Source organism: Dermacentor albipictus, chromosome 2, assembly GCF_038994185.2.
Source record: "Dermacentor albipictus isolate Rhodes 1998 colony chromosome 2, USDA_Dalb.pri_finalv2, whole genome shotgun sequence".
In the NCBI taxonomy this organism is placed as follows: Eukaryota; Metazoa; Arthropoda; class Arachnida; order Ixodida; family Ixodidae; genus Dermacentor; species Dermacentor albipictus.
This window is the reverse complement of record NC_091822.1, coordinates 128,661,474-128,686,605: the sequence shown is the minus strand read 5'-3', so window position 1 is coordinate 128,686,605 and position 25,132 is coordinate 128,661,474. Positions and strand designations below refer to the sequence as shown.

The 25,132-nt window shown below is 43.3% G+C and overlaps 1 protein-coding gene across 1 annotated transcript; it reads right to left on the bottom strand.

Annotated features, from left to right (window-relative positions):
* Positions 1–4,245: 4,245 nt before the first annotated feature.
* On the bottom strand, positions 4,246–25,065 carry mRpS22 (mitochondrial ribosomal protein S22). The gene is made up of 8 exons (XM_065425999.1): positions 24,923–25,065; positions 24,599–24,780; positions 23,592–23,756; positions 21,810–21,953; positions 19,451–19,534; positions 12,911–13,056; positions 11,106–11,208; positions 4,246–4,420 (listed from the first exon to the last, which is right to left on the bottom strand). The coding sequence occupies exons 1-8, from the start codon at positions 25,044–25,046 to the stop codon at positions 4,298–4,300; spliced, it is 1,071 nt and encodes a 356-aa protein (XP_065282071.1). The 5' UTR covers positions 25,047–25,065; the 3' UTR covers positions 4,246–4,297.
* Positions 25,066–25,132: the final 67 nt, after the last annotated feature.

The following is a 25,132-nucleotide window of genomic DNA, read 5'->3' as shown; positions in this document are numbered from 1 at the left end:
CATGTTGTGTTGCCATTATTTCTTTCATGGCCAGTGATGGGAATGCTGCACCAGTCTGCATTGATTGGAACTTGCTGCTCTATAAAACTGTTTGCACTGTTTAAAAAAAAATATGGCGTCCTTGAGTCTAGCATCAGGCTTAATGTATGCTCACAGAGATTGGGTACCGGACCACGGTTCTTGCTTTTCATCAACAGTCTTTGGTAACGCTCGTGGTAAAGAACGCGAACAAGCAAGCAGCGTAGCCCTTACACTTCCTCCTGTGAGTGCGTATCAGTGGCAAAATAAAAAGCATTATGCGCTTGCGCTGCTCACTACGATTCATGAAACAAAATCAGAATGTGCAGAATATCAAGCTTGCGAAATGGTCCTGCCTTAAAGGGGCAATAAAGAGAATAATAATAATTTGAGCTGCAATATCAGATTGCCCATTTCTATATCAGAAAAGCCACTCATACCACGAAAAGAGGCTTGGTAAGGCAGAAAAGACGCAAGAATGAAAGCCAGGTGGCAACGCCACCTTGGAGTTCCTGCAACAGCTCGCTGTCATGACATCATGGATTTTGACGGTGAGTGCTTCAGTCTACTTAACTGTTTATTGATAAAGTTAGACTACACAAGATTTTCACAGGACAGTTATCCAGCACGCACACAAGGACACAGCAAAAGGAAGATGTTGAAAGCACGCCTCAGATCGTGTGTGGATTTCACTATGTATCGCCTATTGTGCATAGGCTGCTACATATTTCTCCTCTCGCCTTCCTTGTCACAATATTCTCGAAGAGCTGAAGACTGAACTTGGCAAATTTCAAAAACTTTTACTGTGCCGCAATGGCCCAAATGCCAAAAAAGTACTTCAATATCTGCGAGGTCACATTGGCATATCAGCATATCAGCCTAGGCTTTCAGCATAAAATTGAATAAGTGGAGCTGTGAACATTTTCTTTTCTAATGTAATCTACCTATAGCCATGAGATTGAATAAAACAGTTTTGAAAGAATATTTCACCAGACTGAACTGATTTAGTTTCTTTGTAGTGTCGCTTTAATGTTAGTTAACTTGTGCATTTTCCTGCAGCGCAGCCGGTAGCATGTCGTTTTTTGTGTAGGCTCGCCAATGTTGCATTTGCGGTGAATCACTTATTTTGTTCCTAGTTCTTATAAGGAAATGGTTATGTAAGCTAAAGAAAAGACTAAATTTTGTTTTTCTCTGTGTGTGTGTGTGTGTTCGTGGAAACATTGCACATTATCCAAACACAGGAGGAGCGAGGGCTCCAAAAGTCACTTTTGCCTTCTCCGAAGGCTGCTGCAAAACACTGAAGGGCATTTCCACCACTGGCTAACACACCTATGACATTCAGGAAGGTAGAAGATTTATCTAGTTAGTACATCTTCAAAAAACCTGCTATACTAACACAAAAAGTAAGTTGACAGAGCGGTGCTGTCCTTCTTGTGTGTGGTGTTGTGTTTAGCAGGAGTTCTGCAGACTTTTTACAGAATTCGGTAGGCTTTCAGTAGTTCTTCATAGGGCAATTTTATCAGTCTTTTTGGATTTGCATGTCAAGTGGTGTTATACAATCACATTGTTATTTTATACAAGCTCTTACAGAAAGACAGCGCTAACCATTATGACGACAGCTGAAGGAAAAGAATCGCTACGTTGTGTTAGGCTATGGGCATGTCAGTACAGAGCACAGGAGCTCCATGTAAAATACGATGGGGCCGCTGTCTACCTGCACCACTTATATTGTTTGTGGAATGTGCCTCCAAGAAACATCTCTGGAAGACTATCTGTGAATCTCATGCGTTAAGTTGGCGCCACAGTCTGCCGAGGAGCAGAGCGGGAGAAACAGGAGAGGCAGTCAGCTCCAAGGCAGAGGTCTCATCCAGTGAGCAGCCCAAAGAATGAACTATACAAGTGAAATCCCAGTGCATAATCATTCACTATAGTTTCGCTGTTCTTTCTAAACGAACCGACTCGTTTTCTCCAACATGGCACAGTCGACAGGATGAAACCAGTGAAATTCTCAGTAACTAAACTTCAACTATATCTTAGGCTACTATAAGCATGGAGTGCCAAGCTGCAGAAGACCCCGTTCAAGCTGCATCAATGACCACAACCGGTGACCTGCTGTTCTCCGATGAGAGAAAATACCTGAGCATGCTCAAGAAGAAAGAATTTGCTTATGAACTCAAGTCTTGTCTTCTCTGCCCCACAGGCAGCAAAGAGGAGCTTATGACTAAACTCGTCAAGGACAACGAATGGCGACACTCTCGCGACACTCAAGAGTATCAAATGATGCAACCAACAGCTGGTAAGCATCCAGAGTCTTAATGCTGTCAATGAAAAGCTGCAAGCCGAAATGGAAACTCTAAAGAGTGAAGGACAACTCATCTCGAGGGGCAAAAAACAACCAGCAGAACATTGTCACAACATTCGTCAAGATGCCAAGATATGTGTCCCAGTCAAACTCACCCGAGCGTGCTACATTTTGTGAAGTCTTTAATGGATCATCTGGAATCTTCAACACTCTGTGACAGAACCTAACATCATCACTCGATTGCTGTCAATCATTAATGGTCGAAACCCAGCCCAATCAAGGTTGGCAGATTGTATAACCTAAACGCAAGCTATACAAGTTCATTCGACCAACAATACATCAGTCGCCATTCCATTTTACAACAGCTCAGTACATTCAGAAATCCAGACTTGGGTAACAGAAGTCAAATGTATTGTATTTCTCATTCACTAGTCACAGTCCCCGAGACTGGCGATCGCAATAACCTGCCTACAAGGTTGAACACATGACTGGTATGCAATCTACAGAAGACATTTCACAACCCAAGAATTATGGACACAAGCTCTTGCTGCCCGTTTCAAGCAAAAAATAACGATGCAAGAATTCCTTGACTTCCATGCAAAATGCATGCTTCAGCAGGATGCATCTATCACTGAGCATGTTCAAAATTGCAACGCTGAAGAAAGCTCCATACTACCGCTCAATTGAAGCACAAATTTGCTTCAATTTGCGCCATGGTCTGCTGAGGAACCGAGTGGGAGAAACAGGAGAGGCAGTCGGCTTCGAGGTACGGATGACAGAGGTCTCGTGCAGCATGCAGCCCGAAGAATGAACTACGGTGGATGCTCTTTAAAGGGAACCTTAATGGACCAGGGAAATATGTTCCGTTTATCAGGAGTTCCACTTGCTGAGAGACAAAGCTGAATACACCTGCCTGAATACAAAACCAACCAGCCAAGAGGGTGGTGTTCCATTAAGAGGCAGTTCCATTTAAGCGATGTCCGTTTATCGAGATTCCACTGTATATTAGTGAAATCCCAATGTGTAATCATACGAGTAATAAAGCTTTCTTATTCCTTCTAAACGAACCCACTCTCGTTTTCACTGACAGGGGACAACATCAATAGCAGAAACCTTGTCAACAATCATGTTTGTAATGTTGAATGCACAAAGTATGCTTGGAAAATTGAGTGATGACACCATATGGCATCTGAAATTCTGTCATAATTGTGGATTGCTTCTATGTAAATCTAGCGGCGTGGAGGGAAGGCCTTAATAAGCTATAGGCCCACCCTCGCACAGACCCTGCTTCTCCCCGAGTACTACTATACGCATTTTTAAGTTTTCAGTGCATTCCCTTGCCTCTGCATTTGTGCAAAAAAGAACACTGTGCCCGTTCGGCTATCTATGGATAGACAATTTAAACACTCAAAACTTGCAGGTTAAATTTATGACAGAAGGTGGGGCACGCGTCTCGATGCTCTGTTCTGTCTCGGCAGAGCAGCCATGGCAAGCTCGTATGGCAGGTCAGTTACCACTGAGAGACAAGAGGACTTGTGAATGACAGATGGCTGAGAAAGTTAGTAGGGATTTGTGGTACACATATATGTAGACATGCAAGCCACGGACACGGGAAGCACAGGAGAGGCAACCCAATTGCCTAGTGTGTAAAATGAAAGGAATCGTTCTCCACAATAGTCGTACAGTGGCGACTACTATGCATTTCAGTTGGCATTTCTGTTGTCCTTCTCGTGCTTCAGTTGTTCTGCACAACTGCATATTCATACCATGAAATGAATTTATAAACTGTTTGTAAATTCTGAACACGGGAAAAGTGACAACAAAGAACCAGCTTTTATGCGGCATGAAGCGTCTGTCGAACCAACACGTTAAAATTTTTTTAATGTAACGGCAGAAGAAGGGTTAAAAATGAGTCTTGCACAAAATTGCTAAAGTGTTCAACTATACTGTATAATGTTTATTATGCATGGGTGATCACTAATGGCCTCTGGCAGAGGCCAGGTTCTTCTCTGCTTCTTCTCGGCTGCTGCGAACCTCCAAGTAGGTCTGTAGGGCTAGCTCCATGTGGCTGCGTTTCTGGGAGTTGTTCCTCGTGTAGAACTGTAGGAAGCCAAAAAGAAATGCATTAATGGCTGTCTAAGGAGCATATGTATAATAAAAAATTGCTTTTTTCTTAAAGAAAATACAGCATGTAAGTACACTGCCATTTACTTGTGACAATCCAAACCTGAATAATGCACACCTGAAGGTCCTGGTAACTTCACATGTACTATATAACTAGTGAAAGCTTGTTATAATAAAGTAGGTCATAACAAACTAAGGAGTGCTATAACAATGCAATCGTCAATTCATTTACTCCACATTGTGGACCCATGGAGCATTACATCAATTTCTCTTAAATCTAGTAAACAATTTTTCTTGAAATTCTAATAGAAACCTATGCATTTGAAATCTAGTTTTAACGAAGCAAAATATTTCTCTAAATTGATATAATAAACCTTTTATTAAAGTTCAGAATGAAAAATTACTGATCATTTAATGCCATTTAGGCCAAAATCTAGCAGCACATGATGCTGCTTGTGGGTTCTTTGAATTAGCTTTTCGAAAATCACCCAAGCTGTCACCTATCTAACAATGCATCAACCAGCCAAGCTGCTGTGTTAGCAATTAAACACACAATCTAATGCTGCCACCTCAAACTGCAATCTGCCATGAACGCCGGATCCTGCGCTCTTGTGTAATGTCTGGCCCACACGGCACACTGCACCTTGGTCGTAGGGAGCATGGGGCTTGCAGTATGAAGTTAAGTACATGTGGTGCATGCTGCCCTGTTCAACCGTGGCTCCTATAGTGCATTGCATAACTCGCAAAGCTTTCCCTTCGTAAGTGCTCCTTGCATTTGGCTGGCCACCTTCACTAAATATAGTCCAGCAATAGGAGTGGCTGGAATTTCCTCTTAAAAACAATTCTAGTGCAAAAGCTTTTTGTGAATGCAGTTCCTGGCAAACATCTGCTGCCAAGAGGCAGTATTTTATAATGACCCATTTAGTTGTACCCCCTTTTCTTTCACTCTGACAAAGCTTCACCACTGTTGTTGCTGGGACCGGGCACTGTGCACGATGAATGATAGCAATAAAAAAATTTAATGCATCGTTACAAATTGTGAGCATTGTTCATGTACTCGGCGATCGCTCAGCTTAATTCATCTTAATTGTATCGGTGAAGCACTGCTAGCCTCCATTTAGTGCACCACCTGTCACTGGACCACAGTGTAAATAAATGCTTTTTTATGGTTTACAAACACCCGCTTGTAACCCCCAAAAAAGCCAAGAAGTGCTCTCACTCCCCGCTTTTAGTCACATGAGCTCCCCACATTTGAAGAATTAATCACCCAGAGCAATCATTCACCTCCATGTCATGCACTACGCCGCGACTGCAATCGAGAGCACACATCTCGGAATCATTTACTAGATGACAGGGACCTCTTCGGCGCAACAGGTGTCATTTTAAATTGAGCACTCAAACTTTATTTTATTTCAATTTTTTAATATGGTATTCCCACACTCCTGCCTAATTCATGATGTGTGCTCACCTAGACCACCGCTAGCCTGCGTGCTAAGGTTGCCCCGTCTCTCTGAGCAGTTGAACAAGTTGTGTCACCAGATTCGTTAACTAGCCTTGAAAATGGCTATTAACTGCTTGGCATGAGTTTGAAACCAACAAAACTTACTCATAATTTGATATCCAAAGCACTGTGGCATATGCTAGCACCTTTCCACCTCACAACTTTGCACACAAAATGTGAGAACTTTTTTTTTACATTAGTGGAATAGATCCATATGTTTCGTAAAAAAACCTGAGAAAAAACGTACCAACCGGGAAAACATAGAACCTGAAGTCCCTAAAAAATTTGGCAGAGTCAACTGTAGTTGACACCCATGCAAAGCAAAGTGCTGCATAAATCATTGCAGCACGAGATGCCAACAGGCATCCAAATGGTGAGGCTCAAGCAACCTTAGATGCACACTGTCATTTTTGTGGATTTGGAAAGCTTATGCTTACACTCCTCAAATTCGGCCTGTGTCAGGAGCTTCTTCAGCTGAGGCATTTGGGCGGAAAGTTTTGATGGGCCTACTATGCAAGAACCATTTCAGCATAAGACGCCATCATGCGTTGAGCTGGCAGGGGAGAGCGGCCGGAGACGTACGTTTGTCATTTTCTTACTGCGTAGCGTTTTAAGGTGTCGTTATTATTCGAAGTCTGCTGTACAACACCATGCTTGCACCACCACTCACATGCATCTCCTTTTTGGCCCATAACGTCATCATGCACATATCTTTCAACTTGTGGCAGTGAAAATTTCAGCTGGTTGCTAAGATTATCAAATTCTTTCGGAACACGGTGCTGACATGGAAAGAATTTCTTCCCAAGTTTTCACTGTTAAGTACATATCTTGGTTCCTTTGTGTTGGAATTTTCCCTGCTGCTTCTAAAGACAGCTAGGTAATCCACAAATGGTGGTACTCAACCACTTTAGAATGAGGGTCTAAACACACTGCCAAGCTTGCCACTTGGTCATATATATAATTTGGAAATCGTCTTTTTGGGCACTTAGCTGTATTAGTAGAAGACACAGAGGTTTCTACCTGGCTGCTGGTGTTGTCCAGATGCACGAACAGGCAGTACAGTGTGGGCGCCTGAGCTGGTAGTGTTTTAAGCACTAGCAGGGGCAGTGTCCCTTCCTAATTTTAATAGAAGCTTCACCGCAATACAATTTGTATGTTTCGCCGCATAACAGGGCCGCATTGCGACGAAGCTGACTTAAAGAAACGACAGCAGCAATTTTTAGGGGAAATCGAGTATGTATTTCGAATAGTAAAAAAAGTATTTCGAATCGAACTGAATAGCAACCGATTCAAACTAAATATTTGAAGCTTCGAATATTCGCGGAACACTAGTTGTTGCCACAAAGCAAACCAAAGAAATGTTCACCGAGAGCGAGTAGGATTCACCCTTGGTAATTAGCCCCGAGCGAGATCTTTGAGTGCCGCCCGTTTGCATGCGATGTCGGCAGGGGGACTCCGCTGTCGTGCCATGTGTGGGGTTGCTATGTGAAGGCAATTTGAAGCTGTCCGCCAATGTGCTCTACTCGAGTATTTGAAACGCGAGATGGCACGTTTGTGGAACACTATACTATACAGAATGTTCTAGGACACTGTACCCTGCAAAATTGAGCGGAGTTGTAGTTGTGACCAAGCTTAGGTGGATTGCTCCTGGCGTCGTCTGCCAGTCATCAGCGTGTACACAAGTTTGTGTGGCGCTGTATCTTTTTTTTGTCATTGCAGTTTCGTTGTCATATTGTCGAAATCGTTGAAATCATATTGATTTGTCAGCCCTTTTCTGATGATGAACTGCAGCATTTGGCACTCAGCTACTGTGTCTGCACTGTAATACTGTGTTTGGCAAAGCAGCGCATGCTGCGTGTCCGGTCAGCTCCTCCGCTGGCCGCAGACATTATCATTTTTTTGCTGCCAGCATGCTAAACATATCACGAAAGACGTTTGATGCCATTCACAGAAAACTACGTGGTCACCATGGCATGTTGAGGAATACAGTGCTTTAGTGGCATTGCAGCAAAATGCAGTCTAATACAAGGGCGGACAAAGTTAGTGGGGAAACCAAGTTATGTACTCTTGTGCTGCAGTTCTGACCTTTGCAAGATAATCTTATATAAACTTGGTTACTTTCACAGTGACACAGTTTGCCTCTGCATGTTACTCGGTTCAGCGTAACCCATTGTTTCTTTGCTCCTGCCATGGGTAGCAAGCATATTGCATGGGCGAGGTTCATCCATCAATGAGAATTACTGCTATTGCATAACAAAAACAAGCAGCTAGCTTTGCTTAAAGGGACACTAAAGCAAAACAATAAATCAGTTTAGACTAATGAATTATTGTTTGAGAACCCTGCAGGCAGGCATTTCAAAAAACAGTTTGATTATTAGATGAGAAAATGAAAGTCCAAGTATCAGTACTTGGATTTCGTGCCGAAACCCCAGCGCCGGTACGTCAGCGTGACGCCAGGGATTCCAAAGTATGTTTTCGCATTTGGGCCACGTTGGATGGATAAAGGTTCCCAAAACTTGCCATGTTGAATATTTGGTTGCTTTAGAAGACAAAGTAGTCAATCTGTACCGCTGTACATAATTAGTAGGCCCTTGAAGATGCTATCAAAATCCAAGACATCACAGCCCCCAGGTGCGGGAGCTTAAGCAGGCGTCGCCACCCATATTTCGTTCTTGTGCTTTTTCTGGCTCACCAAACGTCTTATCGTTGTAAGAGTGGTGTTTTTGGTGTTATATAAAGGTAATTTACCGATGCAGAAGAAATCATTTTTCACTTTAGTGTCCCTTCAAACTACCGTTTTCAAAATATGTTGTTCTGTAAATGCATCATGCATATTTAGAACTGAAACAAGAAAATTGAGAAGCTCAGGTTTGCTGACACTTGACCAAACAGGTCGCTGGAGCTCTAAAGACACACCAGATTAATGCACACTAAACATACACACAATGGCATAATAATATGTTCACAGGCTTTCTGGCATTTTCTTTTGCTTTATAACATAATATTTCATTATAATGCTGAGAAAGTGATGATTTCGGTGTATTTGCCAGTAGTTTGAAAGTGCATTGAACAGAAATAGTGTTATGCTGACCTAATCAAACATTAAATTTTTGTGCTAGAAAGTTGTGATTTATTTGCAAGAAAAAGCATGCTTGATGATTGCGAAATATGATAGATAATAGCGCACCTAATGTTCGAGATAAACCACTTGTCAATAAAAATTTTGATATTCGCAACACTAAGTGACTAGAATTATGTGCGAAATCTAAAGTTTGTATTCAACTACAATGCCGCTTAGTGTTTCGTAAAATTTTGTGAATGAGTTGTGCAATTGGGCTTGACTTTCAGATGTGCATAGACTCTCACATAGTCGCTCAGAGTGTTATTTCATGACTGAGTCACGTGTTTTATGACTACCCCTGCCCACGAGAGCTGTGGTTATATGAAAATAACTGTCTTTACATAAAAAAAAAGAAATTCTGGGATCTCATGCGATGAAACCACTATATCAATATTAGGCATGCCGTCTTGGAGGACTGCGGATTAATTCTGACCGCCTGGATTTTTTAAACATGCATCTAAATATAACTACACACAAGCGTTCTTGCATTTCACCTCCATTGCAGTGCAGCCGGTGTCAAATCAGCGACCTCGAACTTGGCAGCGCAACGTCATAACCACTGAGCTAACATATCGGGTGATCACATAAAAGATACATTAAAACGTTTGTTATACAACGTTTGTTGTCCTCCCAATGCTGGCATCTGTAAATCTAAGACTAGCAAAAAATATGGGCAATAGGAGAGCATTGTGGTAAGCGAGCACACAGTCAGAGAGGAGGCAAACGCATGAAAATGAAGCTATTTTAGCGGGAGCATAGCAGAAGACAAAGGCGAGTACCCCGCCTGACGTCACAGGAGCGCGTCCGCAGTGCCGCCATTGGTCGCGCATGAGGGTAATACAGCATAGACCGCTTGTAACGTATATAACCAAAACAAAATTTTTCAAAGGCTGTGAACATGCAACCAATGTCCAAGAATCGAAGGTAACAATTTCTATGTGCCCTCACCTTCGTTGGCGAAGTTCTTTTAAGTGCTATAAAGCCACTGCAAAGCATTTCGTTGACTTTGCACCAAACTTCAACTTTGGCTGCCAACTTGACAGCGAAAGTTAAACCTAGGCCTAGACCTAGCTGGCGGGAGCCTCGCGTGGCATGACGTCATGGGCGACTCACTCTTGATATATGCTCAGACCCATAGACAAATACACAAAGATCTGGCGCAGGATCACGCGTACAGGCTTAACTGATAGCAGCATGCGTCAAATGGAGTTTACAAGCGATCAGCCAGAAAGTAACATGAACACGTATTGCAAAAGCTATTATGTTCACAATACTGGTAGGAACGGCAAAAGTTCACGTCTGGGCAACTTTTCAAACTAATAAATTTGAAGAACACAGTTTAAAATGAAAGCATCGCAAATTCAAGGTGGCACGTACCACATCTGCACTTGGTGACATCACACACTCCTACAAGCAAATGCGAAACGGTTTCGCGATCTGAATAAATTTTTTTGCTGTGCTAGAGATGTAAAAAACAACACTAAACTTACCGTTGAAATTCATTTTCCCTGCCTGCTCCATAATTCATATATTTTTACGAGCCTGTCAGTGTCCAAAAAAGACGTTTGGCAACTGCACTTCTGCACACATGACAAGCTGCTGGAGCAAGAAGCTTCTCTGTTGCCTAGGCAACCCCTGCGTGCCCGCTGAGCCAGGCCGCTGCTTCATTTTTTTTCTTCCTCCATGCCTCGTTCACTCTGCGTCTACTTCTTTTTTTGCTGTATCACCCTCATCGTTCTTTCCTTGCCTGCACACCTCGTTAAGAAGCACATTCACTGCCTCGCTTGTCTGTGAGATTTTTTGGCAACTGCATTGTAACTGCTATTTCATTTCGCGTGGTTGCACTATAAATGCATGTGTATACATTTGGTCTTATGGGACGATAAACGGAAGTCATAAAAGAATGCATTATATCCGGTGCTGCACATAAGCAGCTGCGTCATAGCCGTCTGAGCTCTATTGGTACCAACTAGCAGGATGAGTACAGCTAAGGCTTAATGTTTTTAAAGGGTTAGCAATGCAGCAACTTATTTGCTTACCTTGACGAGTTCAATGTTGTCTGTGTTTTCATCCACTTGTGTGCCATCGGCTGGTGGATGTATGTGGTAGAACAGCCTTAACAGGGGACCAGTGTCTTCGATCCTGTTGTTAAATGCAAGAAAAGAAAAATAAATTTTTGCCTGGCAGATGCGCCATGACAAGTATACTAAGCTAACAGAACTAAAGAATTAATATTTTCATGAATTTTTCATATCCAAGGCCCGGAGGTCTAGTCTTATGCCATCTTTGTCATACAGGTCACCAAGAGCCAATGCCTGTCACTCATCAAACTGCCACTTCTTGGAGTTTAAAACCAAGCCAGCCTTTTCGATGCAGTCTAGAATGAGGCTTAAGAAGTACTTATGCCTGTCAAAAGTATGCCTGAAAATGATGACATCATCCAAATAACACAGACAGACCTCTCATTTTAGACAGTGAGGAATTGAGTCCATAAATCTCTTCAAAGCATCGGAGACATTGCTAAGTCCAAATGGCTTAACATTAAATTCATGCAGTCCATCGGGCACCTTCTTCCTCTTCATCTCGCCGCAAGTCCAGCTCTGACTCACCCAATTGGCTTCATCTGCTAAATGGGAGAATGTAATGCTGTGCTCTGTTTCACTAGTTCTGTGAAAACTACAGGCTTCTTCGACCAATCGGGACAGCAAACCCAACCTAATGGTTTCCCTTGCGGGCCCTGTCATTTGCTAGCGGCAAGCACTGCCGTGCAGGAGGCAGCTGCATCTATGAAAACTGCAACTGCACAGCAAGGTTAGCTGTTGCGATAGCAGCAGCAGAAAATTCGTATCACATTCATTCTGACACCAAAAAGGCGCGTGTCTTCAAGACATATCAAAATACAGAAGAGAAGGAGGGTTGCAGAAGCGGAGGGATCAGAAGGAGCACTCAGACAGCGTGTCGCACAGGATGGCGGCGCCATCCATTCAGACCTCTTGCAGCATCCACTTGCACATGGTGCGCTCGCTGACATTCGTAAGTGCTGTCATTTTCTTAATTAGTATTCATGCATGTTTAACGTCTAATTATTCGTTCCTTTCTTGTAAAAGAGCAGCGTGGAACGACATTGCACAAACGAGTCTGCGGACGCTATTTTTTACAAAGGACAATGCATTACCCAGGAGGGAAATCCTCCACGGTTTTGCGGCTGTGCCTACTACACACATGAATACAGCCACTGTCGAAGCTACTAGTAATTCTTAAATACAAATTAACGTCTACATGGCAGCATTACATATAGAGCCTCAACAAATATTTCATTAAATAAAACTAAGCAAAATTGCGCAATAAGCCACAGCTGCGACCTGCAGGGAAACTTCCAAGTGAACACCTGCCGACAAGACCCCTTGTCAAGGCCATCCAGTCATGCAACGATTCCGAACTATGGCACTACATCTCGCTGCACAAGAATCTGCGTGCGTAGATAGCGTAGCCTTGGCTCTGCTGCAATAGCTACTGAAACTGAGTATGCAATTGTAGCGAGATGAAGAAAAAAACGCAAGATTCTTTAATGCAACTGCAAGGTGGCAGCGAGACCAAAGGGGGCGACAGATCTTGGTCACTGAGTGCAGAACCTAGTGATGACGGTGACGACGCTGCATCTAACATCACTGACGGTAGGCTGTTGCCAATGCCGCAAATGCAGCTTTGGCTTCACATCTGGCTGTACCATGCAAGCCATTTTCAGACCCATTCTTTGAGAAAGTACGTGGTAGATTGGCGCAAATATGGTATTCACTTCAGTTGTGTACAGTCACATGGAGTAAAAGCAGCACAGGCAACTCACATCTCCCTCTGAAGCAGGTCGATTAGTAGGTTGTCCACCTTGCCGACGACGGCCAGGTAGAAAGCCATGGGGCCAAAATGCCGGGTTGAACGCAGCTCATGGAAGCCACGCTTGGCATCAATGTGGTCGTACGTCGTGTGCGTAACCTGCACCAAGAGAGGAGGGAGAGTGGAGGTGGTTTAAATTACCACAACTTTCAACACTGCAGAAGTGTTCTTTGATCATGAAAGACACCACCGCTACCAAGGCACAGAATGCTTGATTATCCAAATGGTTAAGGGAACACTTACAGAAAAGCAGAATGACAGGTGGGTGCCAAAAGAAAGAAATAAAGAGAGAGAGAAGAAAAAAAGAACAAATGCACCTTTTTTTCTCAAGAGCATGATACCTGCCAGAAAGAAAATGACACAAGAAAGTGGAGTGGAGCCAACATTTCTGAAATCCAATACTACCCAGTCACGTACAGTGTAGTCTAGTAATGTGGAAAGTTGGGCTAGTTGGTGAGTTATCAAACCTTGCAGACGCATATCGCCACAACTGTAGCCAGGGTGCTAGGGTCAAATTGCTTGAAGTTGTTCGAACATATAAAAGAGCCCGTTGCTAACACTTTATCTTTCTTTATCATGTCCCTGGTCACAGGGGCCTGGTGGGAAATGTAATAGCAAATTCAGCTGTGTTGTCCACAGCGGCCACCAGCTTAGTTCGCGCTTGTCTCATGACAGCGCAATAAGTTTATCAAACTTGCTCAAGATCAATGGCACTGTTACTGGCAGTGCGAGGGAATCAACACTCCCCTTTACAAATGGGTGCGCAGCGTTTACGAAATACCGTGCTGGTTCCACCCCAACTGCTTTCTGGCTCATTTTTTCACAGGGCACAGGTACTTTCACTATTGCCTTCACCGTTTTAATCTCAGTGCCTCTGATCAGTGTGCACGCGGGGATACTCGTCTTGATGCGACACGCTATTTGACCTCGGTGCATGCTAACCGCATGCATTGTGTCTCAATTCATCATCATCATCATCAGCCTAGTTACACCCACTGCAGGGCAAAGGCCTCTCCCATACTTCTCCTACTACCCCGGTCATGTACTAACTGTGGCCTTGTTGTGCCTGCAATCTTCTTAATTTCATCTGCCCACCTAACTTTCTGCCGCCCCCTGCTACGCTTCCCTTCCCTTGAAATCCAATTTGTAACTCTTAATGACCATCGGTTATCTTCCCTCCTGATTACATGTCCTGCCCATGCCCATTTCTTTTTCTTGATTTCAACTAAGATGTCATTAACTCGCATTTGTTCCCTCAACCAATCTGCTCTTTTCTTATCCCTTAACGTTACACCTATCATTCTTCTTTCCATAGCTCGTTCCATCGTCCTCAATTTAAGTAGAACCCTTTTCGTAAGCCTCCAGGTTTCTGCCCCGTAGGTGAGTACTGGTAAAACACAGCTATTATACACTTTTCTCTTTAGGGATAATGGCAAGCTGCTGTTCATGATCTGAGAATGCCTGTCAAACGTACTCCAGCCCATTATTATTCTTCTGATTATTTCAGTCTCATAATCCGGATCTGTGGTCACTACCTGTCCTAAGTAGATGTATTCCCTTACCACTTCCAGTGCCTCGCTACCTATTGTAAGTTGCTGTTCTCTTCCGAGACTGTTAAACATTACTTTAGTTTTCTGCAGATTAATTTTTAGACCCACCCTTCTGCTTTACCTCTCCAGGTCAGTAAGCATGCATTGCAGTTGGTCCCCTGAGTTACTAAGCAAGGTAATATCATCAGCGAATCGCAAGTTACTAAGGTATTCTTCATTAACTCTTATCCCCAATTCTTCCCAATCCAGGTCTCTGAATACCGTCTGTAAACGCGCTGTGAATAGCATTGGAGAGATCGTATCTCTCTGCCTGACGCCTTCCTTTATTCAGATTTTGTTGCTTTCTTTATGGACTACGATGGCTGTGGAGCCGCTATAGATATATATCTTTCAGTATTTTTACATATGGCTCGTCTACACCCTGATTCCATAATGCCTCCATGACTGCTGAGGTTTCGACTGAATCAAACGCTTTTTTGTAATCAGTGAAAGCTATATAGAAGGGGTTGGTTATATTCCGCACATTGCTCTATCACCTGATTGATAGTGTGAATATGGTTTATTGTTGAGTAGCCTTTACGGAATCCTGCCTGGTCCTTTGGTTGACAGAAGTCTAAGGTGTTCCTGATTCTATTTATAATTACTTTAGTAAATACTTTGTAGTCAACGGACAGTAAGCTGATCGGTCTATAATTTTTCAAGCCTTTGGTGTCCCCTTTCTCATGGATTAGGATTATGTTAGCGTTCTTCCAATATTCCGGTACGCTCGAAGTCATGAGGCATTGCGTATACAGGGTGGCCAGTTTTTCTAGAACAATGTGCCCACCATCCTTGAACAAATCTGCTGTTACCTGATCCTCCCCAGCTGCCTTCCCCCTCTGCATAGCTCCCGAGGCGTTCTTTACTTCTTCCAGCGTTACTTGTGGGATTTCAAATTCCTCTAGACTATTCTCTCTTCTATTATCGTCGTGGGTGCCACTGGTACTGTATATATCTCTATAGAACGCCTCAGCCACTTGAACTATCTCATCCATATTAGTAATGATATTGCCGGCTTTGTCTCTTAACGCATACATCTGATTTTTGCCTAATCCTAGTTTCTTCTTCACTGCTTTTAGGCTTCCTCCGTTCCTGACAGCATGTTCAATTCTATCCATATTATACTTCCTTATGTCAGCTGTCTTACGCTTGTCGATTAACTTAGAAAGTTCTGCCATTTCTATCCTAGCTGTAGGGTTAGAGCCTTTCATACATTGGCATTTCTTGATCAGATCTTTCGTCTCCTGCGATAGCTTACTGGCATGCTGTCTAAAGGAGTTACCACCGACTTCTATTGCACACTCCTTAACGATGCCCATAAGATTCTCGTTCATATCATCAACACTAAGGTCCTCTTCCTGAGTTAAGGCCGAATACCTGTTCTGTAGCTTGATCTGGAATTCCTCTATTTTCCCACTAACCGCTAACTGATTCATCGGCTTCTTATTTACCAGTTTCTTCCGTTCCCTCCTCAAGTCTAGACTAATTCGAGTTCTTACCATCCTATAGTCACTGCAGCGCACCTTGCTGAGCACGTGCACATCTTGTATGATGCCAGAGTTAGCACAGAGTATAAAGTCTATTTCATTTCTAGTCTCGCCATTCGGGCTCTACCACGTCCACTTTTGGCTGTCCCGCTTGCGGAAGAATGTATTCATTATCCGCATATTATTCTGCTCTGCAAACTCTACTAATAACTCTCCCCTGCTATTCCTACAGCCTATGTCATATTTTCCCACTGACTTGTCTCCAGCCTGCTACTTACCTACAGTGGCATTGAAGTCGCCCATCAGTACAGTGTATTTTGTTTTGACTTTACCCATTGCCGATTCCACGTCTTCATAGAAGCTTTCGACTTCCTGGTCATCATGACTGGATGTAGGGGTGCAGACCTGTACGACTTTCAATTTTTACCTCTTATTAGGTTCATAACAAGACCTGCCACCCTCTCGTTAATGCTATAGATTTCCTGTATGTTACCAGTTATACCCTTAATAATCAGGAATCCGACACCTAGTTCTCGTCTCTCCGCTAAGCCCTGGTAGCACAGGACGGGCCCGCTTTTTAGCACTGTATATGCTTCTTTCGTCCTGCTAACTTCTCTGAGCCCTATTATATCTCATTTACTGCCCTCTAATTCCTCCAATAGCACTGCTAGACTCGCCTCACTGGATAACGTTCTAGCGTTAAACGTTGCAAGGTTCAGATTCCAGTGGCGGCCTGTCTCAATTACGAGCGCTCATACGCGTCAACACACTATCACCCGATGTTTATCCCGTCCTGCTGAAATCCAAACAATCCTGTGCCCTGCCTCTGATATTGGTACAGCTCGTCGCTCTTTCCGTTTCCTCCTCTCCCATTCTGTTCTCTTCCATTCTCCCTGATACTCACTAATCACCTCTTCCATCTCACTCTTGCTTCACCACTTCATATTAATTTTACATGACTGTTCTTCGCGATCCACACTGTATATGCCAACTATGGCGAGGCTCCCCCGTACTGGACGGCTCTACCGCATTCTTTATTCTCCTAATTATGTGCTCCCTCTTTAGCCTCTGTTGTCCATTTATTGGCTCTGTCACCTATCACTGTATTAATAATTTATGCAGCACACCACTCAGACGAGCATTCCTGGTCGACTACTACCGTGTACTGCTGTCAGCCATCCAGACCAATGGCATCGCAGCAGCATGGCAAGAGTCCGGCTGAGGTGGATGGACACACCGGCTCTTCTGAACTAATGCAACAAAATACGAGGCACTGCTGCGGGTGCCTGCAGGGGCGTCGGCGGGTGGTCCTGGGGAGCAGTCGGGGGTGGGGCTTGGGTGCTGATTGCAGTTGGTGCGTCGTTTTCTGGAGGTAGTCTCTAGAGTGCATTCTGCCTCTTCCATCCATCTTCAATTATGTATGACTATTTATCTATGGAATTCAGCAGGCTTACCACTGCACTGTTTTTTTCTTTTTTCATACATTGTTTTTTTTTTCTCTAAATTCAATTTGGGTTGCCTCTGTAAACCTTCTTTATTTATTTTATATTGGCTTTATGGCTGCTATACCTTAAAGGTGGTGCAGGCTTCCCTCTTTTTATTTTTATTTTTCACACCAGGAAACACAAAAAAAGCAATGGATCTGTGTGTGCAGTACAACTCGTGTAAAATGTGGGAAACATCAATGTTGTCCATGACCTGCTAACCTTAGAACTTGAAAAACACTACCCAGAAGGCCAGAATATACTAAAATTTGATGAAGAATACAAAAGATTGCTTATTCAATAAGTTCGCTATTTATAGAAGGCTTGCAGACTTCTTTCTGTAGAGGTGCTATGAGTAGGCAGTAGCTCTGTAATCACAGCAAGAACGATCTGCACTGCAGACAAGCAGAAATGCTTATTAAGTTCATTAACAAAATAATCACGTAACAGCTATTGACAATTCGGCTGCCCTTCACATTGGATCCATCAGTTGATGTCACCGCTGCACAGGTTGGTCCGTATAATAGACAGGTCCGAAAAATTGGGCCATAGAAAAGTCACTCAGCGACTTTATTTGTCTTATTCAAAATTGGCTTTGTTATTCTATCGTAAAACATTTTAAAATGTATGCGTCGACATGACAATCATAAAGGAGCACTAAAAGTCAGGTCAGTTATGTACGAACTCTGATCTTACCATGTACTATGCAAGTTTCTACAATAGTACGTACGGGTTTTACTCATTCTTAAAGTTGGCAGGTAGTCCATACAATAACATTACACATAACAAACAGTCAAGCACCACTATTATTTGAATCCAGCCAAAGCAGCTTGCTGCAAGTGTGAAATTAGTCCACCAATAACAGTGTCTATAATAAACTTTGGCACAAGTGGGACTCAAGCGGGAGACAGGACATGGTGCTACTCCCAACTGACATCTCTGTGGAGTCACAGCTCTACTTCTTGAGAAGCCAGACATGAGCATGCGTAAATAAGCCACGGCATCATAACATTAGAAAGCTCAACAATTATTAGAAGCTTATTGTCAGAATGCGCCACAATTTCTTCTGCTACTTTGTACAACAATTTTGTTAATATCTTTTCTGACATCATTCTCCTAATCATTTTGATGTCATGATGACTTCTGCGCCAAATGCTCCTCATCACTGGGTTTTTAAACACTCGGGTGCCAGGAGATTTTCTGAAGTGCAATAAATTCAATTTCTGTCTAAGTAGCACATTATACTAGGCTTAAATGAAGATGATATTTATAGGTGATACGTTACCAAACATTCAACAAATTTTTTCAAGTCAAAATGCAAACAAGGATTAGGAGATGCTAATAAGTAATCAGGGTAATTTATGTTCCTCAGGAAACATGGCCCCTTCAACACTGTCAAAGACTTTTGAAGACACCTTATAATCAGCGTCAAGTCCTCTGAATCAGAGTTTATGGAAAGTTCTTGAATTTTTGTATCATTTAAAATATATGCAGGCTTTTTACACTGGTCTGACACGTCAAAAAGTGAGAAACACTAGCAATCCTTACAGTCGATAAGCTTAGTTGTACCATCTGTCGTATAAAACAAAACCTGCTATAAAATTGAACTTAGCCAATGTAGATGGTGCAACTAACCTGCAGATGTTCCACATTCACAAGTCATCTCGGGTACGGCCAAGAGTGTACATTGGTGGCGAGATAACTAGACTTGGGCTTGGCCCTTAGAGGGTTAATAAGTAGTAACAAGTAATAAGTAGCAAAGGGTTAATAAGCAAGTGACACAGTAAGGATGTCAGTTGAGAGTAGTGCTTCGTCCCAATTCCTTCTTGTGTTATCCTGTTTGTGCTAAGGTTTATCACAACTACACATCAACTAGCCCATCAGTGCATATTGAGGAATGATGTCCCTCTGGAGGAGAAAAAAAAGTACTCACCCTGATATATTCGGCGTCATCTGGCTCAAACTGAATGCAGGCCCTGTCCAACACAAACCGATACCACTGCTTGTCTAAAACATCCTGCAAGGCACGTGAAAAAGAAAAACAGCAAGAGATATCTGTCAGATCCATCGTCCAATCCAAAAGCATTCACCAAACAAGTTCGGCGAGTGTTTCGTGCCTCAAGAACATTCACCAAATGACTGTGGCACACTGAGGTTGCCATGCACTTTGCTGTCAAAAAGCAATGGACCATCAAAATCCGCATATTATGAAATGTACAATGGTTGCGGCATGTCAATGAACAAGTAGTTGAGGTGAATGTTGCAGCTTACGAGAAGACTTGTGCATGAAGAAATTTTGCAGAGGCATCATTCTTCATTTCTTTGGCTCCATATCCTGCCATTTTCATCTCATTCTGAAAATAGTATGGTTGTGCGAATACTCAAATATTAGATTTCGAATCGAATAGTGAACGTCAAAATATTTCACTTCATGAGTCGGATATCTAGTATTTGATTTCTCGAATATTAGGTTTTTTGAATATTCCAGACATTCAGTGAACTACCGGGCTGTGTTCGGCGCCTTGACACGCATCGCGTTCCCACAGCGCGCAATCTCTGTCAATACAAGGTCCGACAAGGTCAACCGGACTAATTGAAAGGGTTACTACTATGCAGACATAGGAAACAACAAAAGCAGTGCACATGGAATGCACAAAACCATGTGTGACGATCGTGCCGATTACCCGCCAGAACGCATGTGGATCGCATCGGATACACATGTTCGGTGTTCACGAACGCAGATTCGCACAATACGAAGCTGTCTGTCTACATGCGAGCAAAGAGACACGCATGCTCACAGTAGTTGCCTGTCCACGGACCTGAAAGCCGCTTCGATGGCCGTCAATCTAGCCCACACAAACGCGTGATCTCGCGACCGATCACTGATGAGCTGTCCTAGGCACATATTAGCGGCAAGTTTGCCGCGATGGTTTCCAGCCGTTATCACAACGGCCGACGGCAAATGTTCATCACTGCCACACTATCGACCACACTGTGTAGCCTGTTAAGCCTAATCGGAGCTGCATCATCAGCCATCGGCTACAAAAGTTACCGTTTCATACCGAATCAACGCAGATCGATTCACAGCGGCCGCACGAGCCTCAAAAACCAACAAACCACGTCACCAACGAAAATTAGTGTATGTGATGGTTGTTGTCGGTGGCTGCCGCATTTGTGAAACACCAGACAGTGGCCCCTTGTTCCAAACACCATTTTTACGCGCACAATGGTCTCTTTTTGTAGCTTTAAGCGACCCATCACAAGACTAGCTTCGGATTCACATGACAGGCTTAAAGATATCATGTGACCAATGCCCTAACCCTCAGCTGTAGACCTATTTACACGGACAGCAGATGGGCATGGACGAAAAAAGAAGGGGGTGTGGGTGAACAATGTGCAAACTTGCTGTGGGCCTCCTGATTTGAGAACCCTTTACTGTTGACGCTGACCACAGTTGACACGTTTGGTGCCGATCGTCACATTTCCCGCTTTTGTACGTCATGAGCTGACAAGCTTAATGAGCTGATAAACCACAGAAAGCACCTGCTATAAATTGGAAAACCTCTCTTGTTTCATGGAAGAAAACTGGGAAAACAAAGCTTTCTATGCAACAGAAGATTGCCATTGAGCACAGTATGCCCCACTATTCAGGAACAGCTGCTAGACCCAGCAAAATGTCCCATGATCATTTGCATACTATGGCTTTCCATATGCAATAAACCAAGGAGACCAATAAGACAGTCAAGCACTACTATTATTTGAATTCAGCCAATTCAACTTATTGTTATTCGAATTCTTATTCAACCAATAAGAAGCAGCCCATTCAATCATGATAGCAGGCACCATGCAACACTCACTGTCACCATCTCCCAATTCTGTCACAAATCATCACTGAGTGCAGTGTCAAGAACTTCTGAATAGCGAAGCTGTCATGAGACTTCCCCGACAGGAGCCAGCAAGACAGACACTGGCCAGTGTTGCTATGCCAACATTAGCTCGTTTTGACATAAGCAATGTTTCACACATTGTATTTCTGCAGATGTGGCTATACTTTTAAAGTGTTTAGTTTCACAAATAGCACAAACATGCACCAAGTAACTGTGATCAGGTATGCATGGTACAAGCAACACAAAGTGCACCAACTTTATTTCTGTTGCTGCCATATGCTGTGGCTGTTTGAAAGCACATCATGGTTGCATATTTAGAACATACACTGGTAGATTTGAAAAAGCTTTACGCCACTGCTCCTGTGAATGAATGTGCACAGTTTTTAAATGAACTTGAACAGTCACCTGTAAGTAACCGGGCTCAAACATCTTGGGCATGTAGAAGGACTTGTCCTTGTTAGTGAAGTAGGTCTGCAGCATGCGTTCCCTCTCCTCCCAGTTGGCGGTACGGAGTACGCCATCAGGTTCTCGAACGACAATAAGGCGCTCCTGAAAATACGGGTTTGCAGATGACACTTGAAAACTCATTCTGCTGCACTGTGTCAGGGAATGAAGTCAACATTACACACATCACAGCTGGCACAGTTAAGAATCCTATGCCATTTCTGCTGACCTTCTGCAAAACATCTAAAATCAGCGTTCTTGTGGAGCAAAAATGTATTCCGTGATTTCTATGCCGAAGAAACTGAAGTGGATGGTATGCGCCATACCAACATCTCACAGCATGATGTAGTTGCACTTGGTAGCCGAAAAAGAGATGAAACATCATCTGGCAGATGTTCACCAACAAATCCACACCCCCTTGCAAAAAACGAAATAAAGTTATAATTTTCAGACCTGTACGTGCCCCTTTGTTTGCAATAACAGCGAAAGGTATGGGCCAAACTTTATTTATGAAAGCTAATTACATTATTTCAATTTAATTCTGGTGCCTTATGTGCCAAAATCACAATCCGATTATGAGGCTCATAATATTGGGGGGGCGTCTGCATTATTTTTGACCACCTGAGGTTCTTTACGTGGACATAAACCGTAGCCCACAAGTGTTCTTTCATTTTGCCCCCACCAAAACACGGTGGCCGCCACTGGGAATCAAACCCATGACTTTGCATTTAGCTGCGTAACACCACAGCCAAGTGGTTCATAATGAAAACTAAGGGCTCTAACTTTTGTGGAACTCTAGTTGCAAGAGCGGGTATAAGTTATGTCAATGCACTGCACAGCTGTGTATAAAAAATGACAGCGCCACCAACCATAAGCCATCTGCTGCAAAGTCTGGAGGAGGTTGCACACTTTCCAGAGGGAACAATTTCCATGTGCTCTAACTCACTTGTACCTTTTTAACAGTGGATCACATTGCACATAAGGCTCAGGTCTTACCCTTCACTGTTGTTGTGAACAAGGGGCCTGTACGTTACCTAAAACATCAATTTTATTTTTATCTTTGGCAAGAGCATATGTTGTGATGATGAAGCGTGCAGTTTACTGGTGCAAGGACTAGTTCAGGCCATAGAGTGCCAAGCAAGTGATTATTAATTTTCGATGAAGCAATGGCTTTCAAAAAGTAGTGTTTGACGGCTGTATAGAGGCCAAGAAAATAGTGTTGTAAAATGCGTAATATATATATATATATATATATATATATATATATATATATATATATATATATATATATATATATATATATATATATATATATATATATATATATATATGTTGTGAAGATGAAGTGAACTTGGCTGCGGGCACTCGCAAAGCGGGCGCTAGAAGAGAGGGAAGATGGCAAGGCAGAGAATAGAACAGCCGGCCCAGTGAACGGGTGTTGTCTCTGTTTCTCCTTCACAATGGCGCAGTCCACAATGAACCTGCCTTAAGGCATTCCAACCTTAAGTGTGTCCTCGTGGTTCCTCGGTGTGCTGGGTTCCTCCTGCCCAGGAATACCTCTGTGTTGCAACTCGGTGAATGTAGGTCTAACATTAAAAAAATTAAAAAGGCATCTCCTAGCCAGCTGGCGCACCTCAGAGACCACTGCTGCTTTCACAGTCCTAAGTTACCAAAGTAGCAACTTGATCACTGCATTGCTGAATGCCAAGTGGAGCCCACCCAAAGACGCTTCATTACACTTACGCGATCTTTGTAGCCATAAGAAATGTCCGTGAAGATGTGCGTGCTATTGGAGAAGCCCTGGACTTCTGGATCCTTGGCGAGCACTTTCTCACATGGCTTGCGTTCTCGAAGCACTGGTGGCATCTGCAGTTTTTGCCGGGCACGACGGCGGGAGTCTTGCAGTTCCTGTGAGGGTATGCAGCGAAGAGGGAGCAAGGTAGAATAGCATGCTAGAAACACAATTAACTATACTTGCACGAGACACTAACTAGATCCTAACTAGCATGAAATCACAACTAAAAGCAGCCTGCACATTCATGCAACGGCACATAATCATGCAGCCACAGGTCACCACAGTCACTCATGCTCACTCGTGCTTCTTACAAAGCTGTGAATGTGAGTGACGGCGGATATGCGGGAGTGCCTGTGAGCGTGATTGCTATGATGATGGTTATAATGCGGCACACTAGTGAAATAATTTTGAGTGTGAATGGTGTTACCTGTAAACGTAAGTGGCGCACTGTGCGAGTTAATGTGAGCTCCAATACAGTTTAGCTGAGCGAGTTTCGTGTAGATGAACAAAAAATATTAATGAAATTCTGGGGTTTTACGTGCCAAAAGCCAAGAAGTGATTACGAGGCACCGCGCCGTTGTGGAGGACTCTGCATCAATTCTGACCGTCTGAGGTTCCTTAGCCTGCACCTTAATCTAAGCACCATGAGCGCTTTCGCATTTCACTACAACAGAAATGCGGCCGCCGCGGGGCTCGGCTGCCCAACTCTAGATGACCAGAAAAATATTTAGCACCACGGGTCAGGATCATTGCAGGCGTCCTTCAAAACAAGAGCAGCGACGCAGAACGGTACCCAAGTGTGCATTTTACTAAGAACTGGCACAGAAAGGGGCCTTTCTTAATTGTGTACAGAAATCATCGCCTATCTGACGTTACAGCGGCAACTGCTCGACGCAGTTCAGTTTTTATCAGCTACATTTAAGCAGGCGCGCAACAATGCAAAACTTAAACGTACCTCTTCAAGTTGTTCATCTGTGAGGAACTTGTAGCGCGGCGTGTTCAACGGCACGGGGATCGGAGCGAAGATTTTGTCGAGGTCAAAACCCGCGAGCTTTTGGAGAAAGTTCTGCACTTTCGGACTGATGAACAAAGCCTCGATGTCTATGTTATCGGAACACTTGTAAGGATCAGCGACGCCTGTAAAACATGAGAGAAAAGAAATGTGAATGGTTTCATTCACGTTCTGCGTCTTCAGATCGCAAACACGGGTCTCACAACGCAAGAACAGTTCTTTTAGCGCCGTGAATCATATTTTAATTTATAGACAACGTTCACCAACTTGTGTTTGAACATGTTCTTCTAGCATGATGTGCCCAAGACTTTGCGTTAGTAGCCGGCTGTCGTAACAAATGCTTCCACCGCGAGACGAAAGAGCATGTTTTTGACGCCATGGCAGACGCCATATTTGATGCGCCACTTGGATCTGACTTGGATAGGATAACTAAAAGCATGCACAATCCATAGTCAGTTGACCGAAACCGAAACTTGG

Excerpts from the sequence above, each read along its gene's own strand:
- mRpS22 (XM_065425999.1), bottom strand. The coding sequence starts at position 25,046 with ATGGCGTCTGCCATGGCGTCAAAAACATGCTCTTTCGTCTCGCGGTGG. Across the intron at positions 19,535-21,809 it reads TTGAGCCCGGTTACTTACAG|GATGTTTTAGACAAGCAGTG; the intron begins GTGACTGTTCAA and ends CGTGCCTTGCAG. Across the intron at positions 11,209-12,910 it reads GACCTGCTTCAGAGGGAGAT|GATCGAAGACACTGGTCCCC; the intron begins GTGAGTTGCCTG and ends ATTTAACAACAG.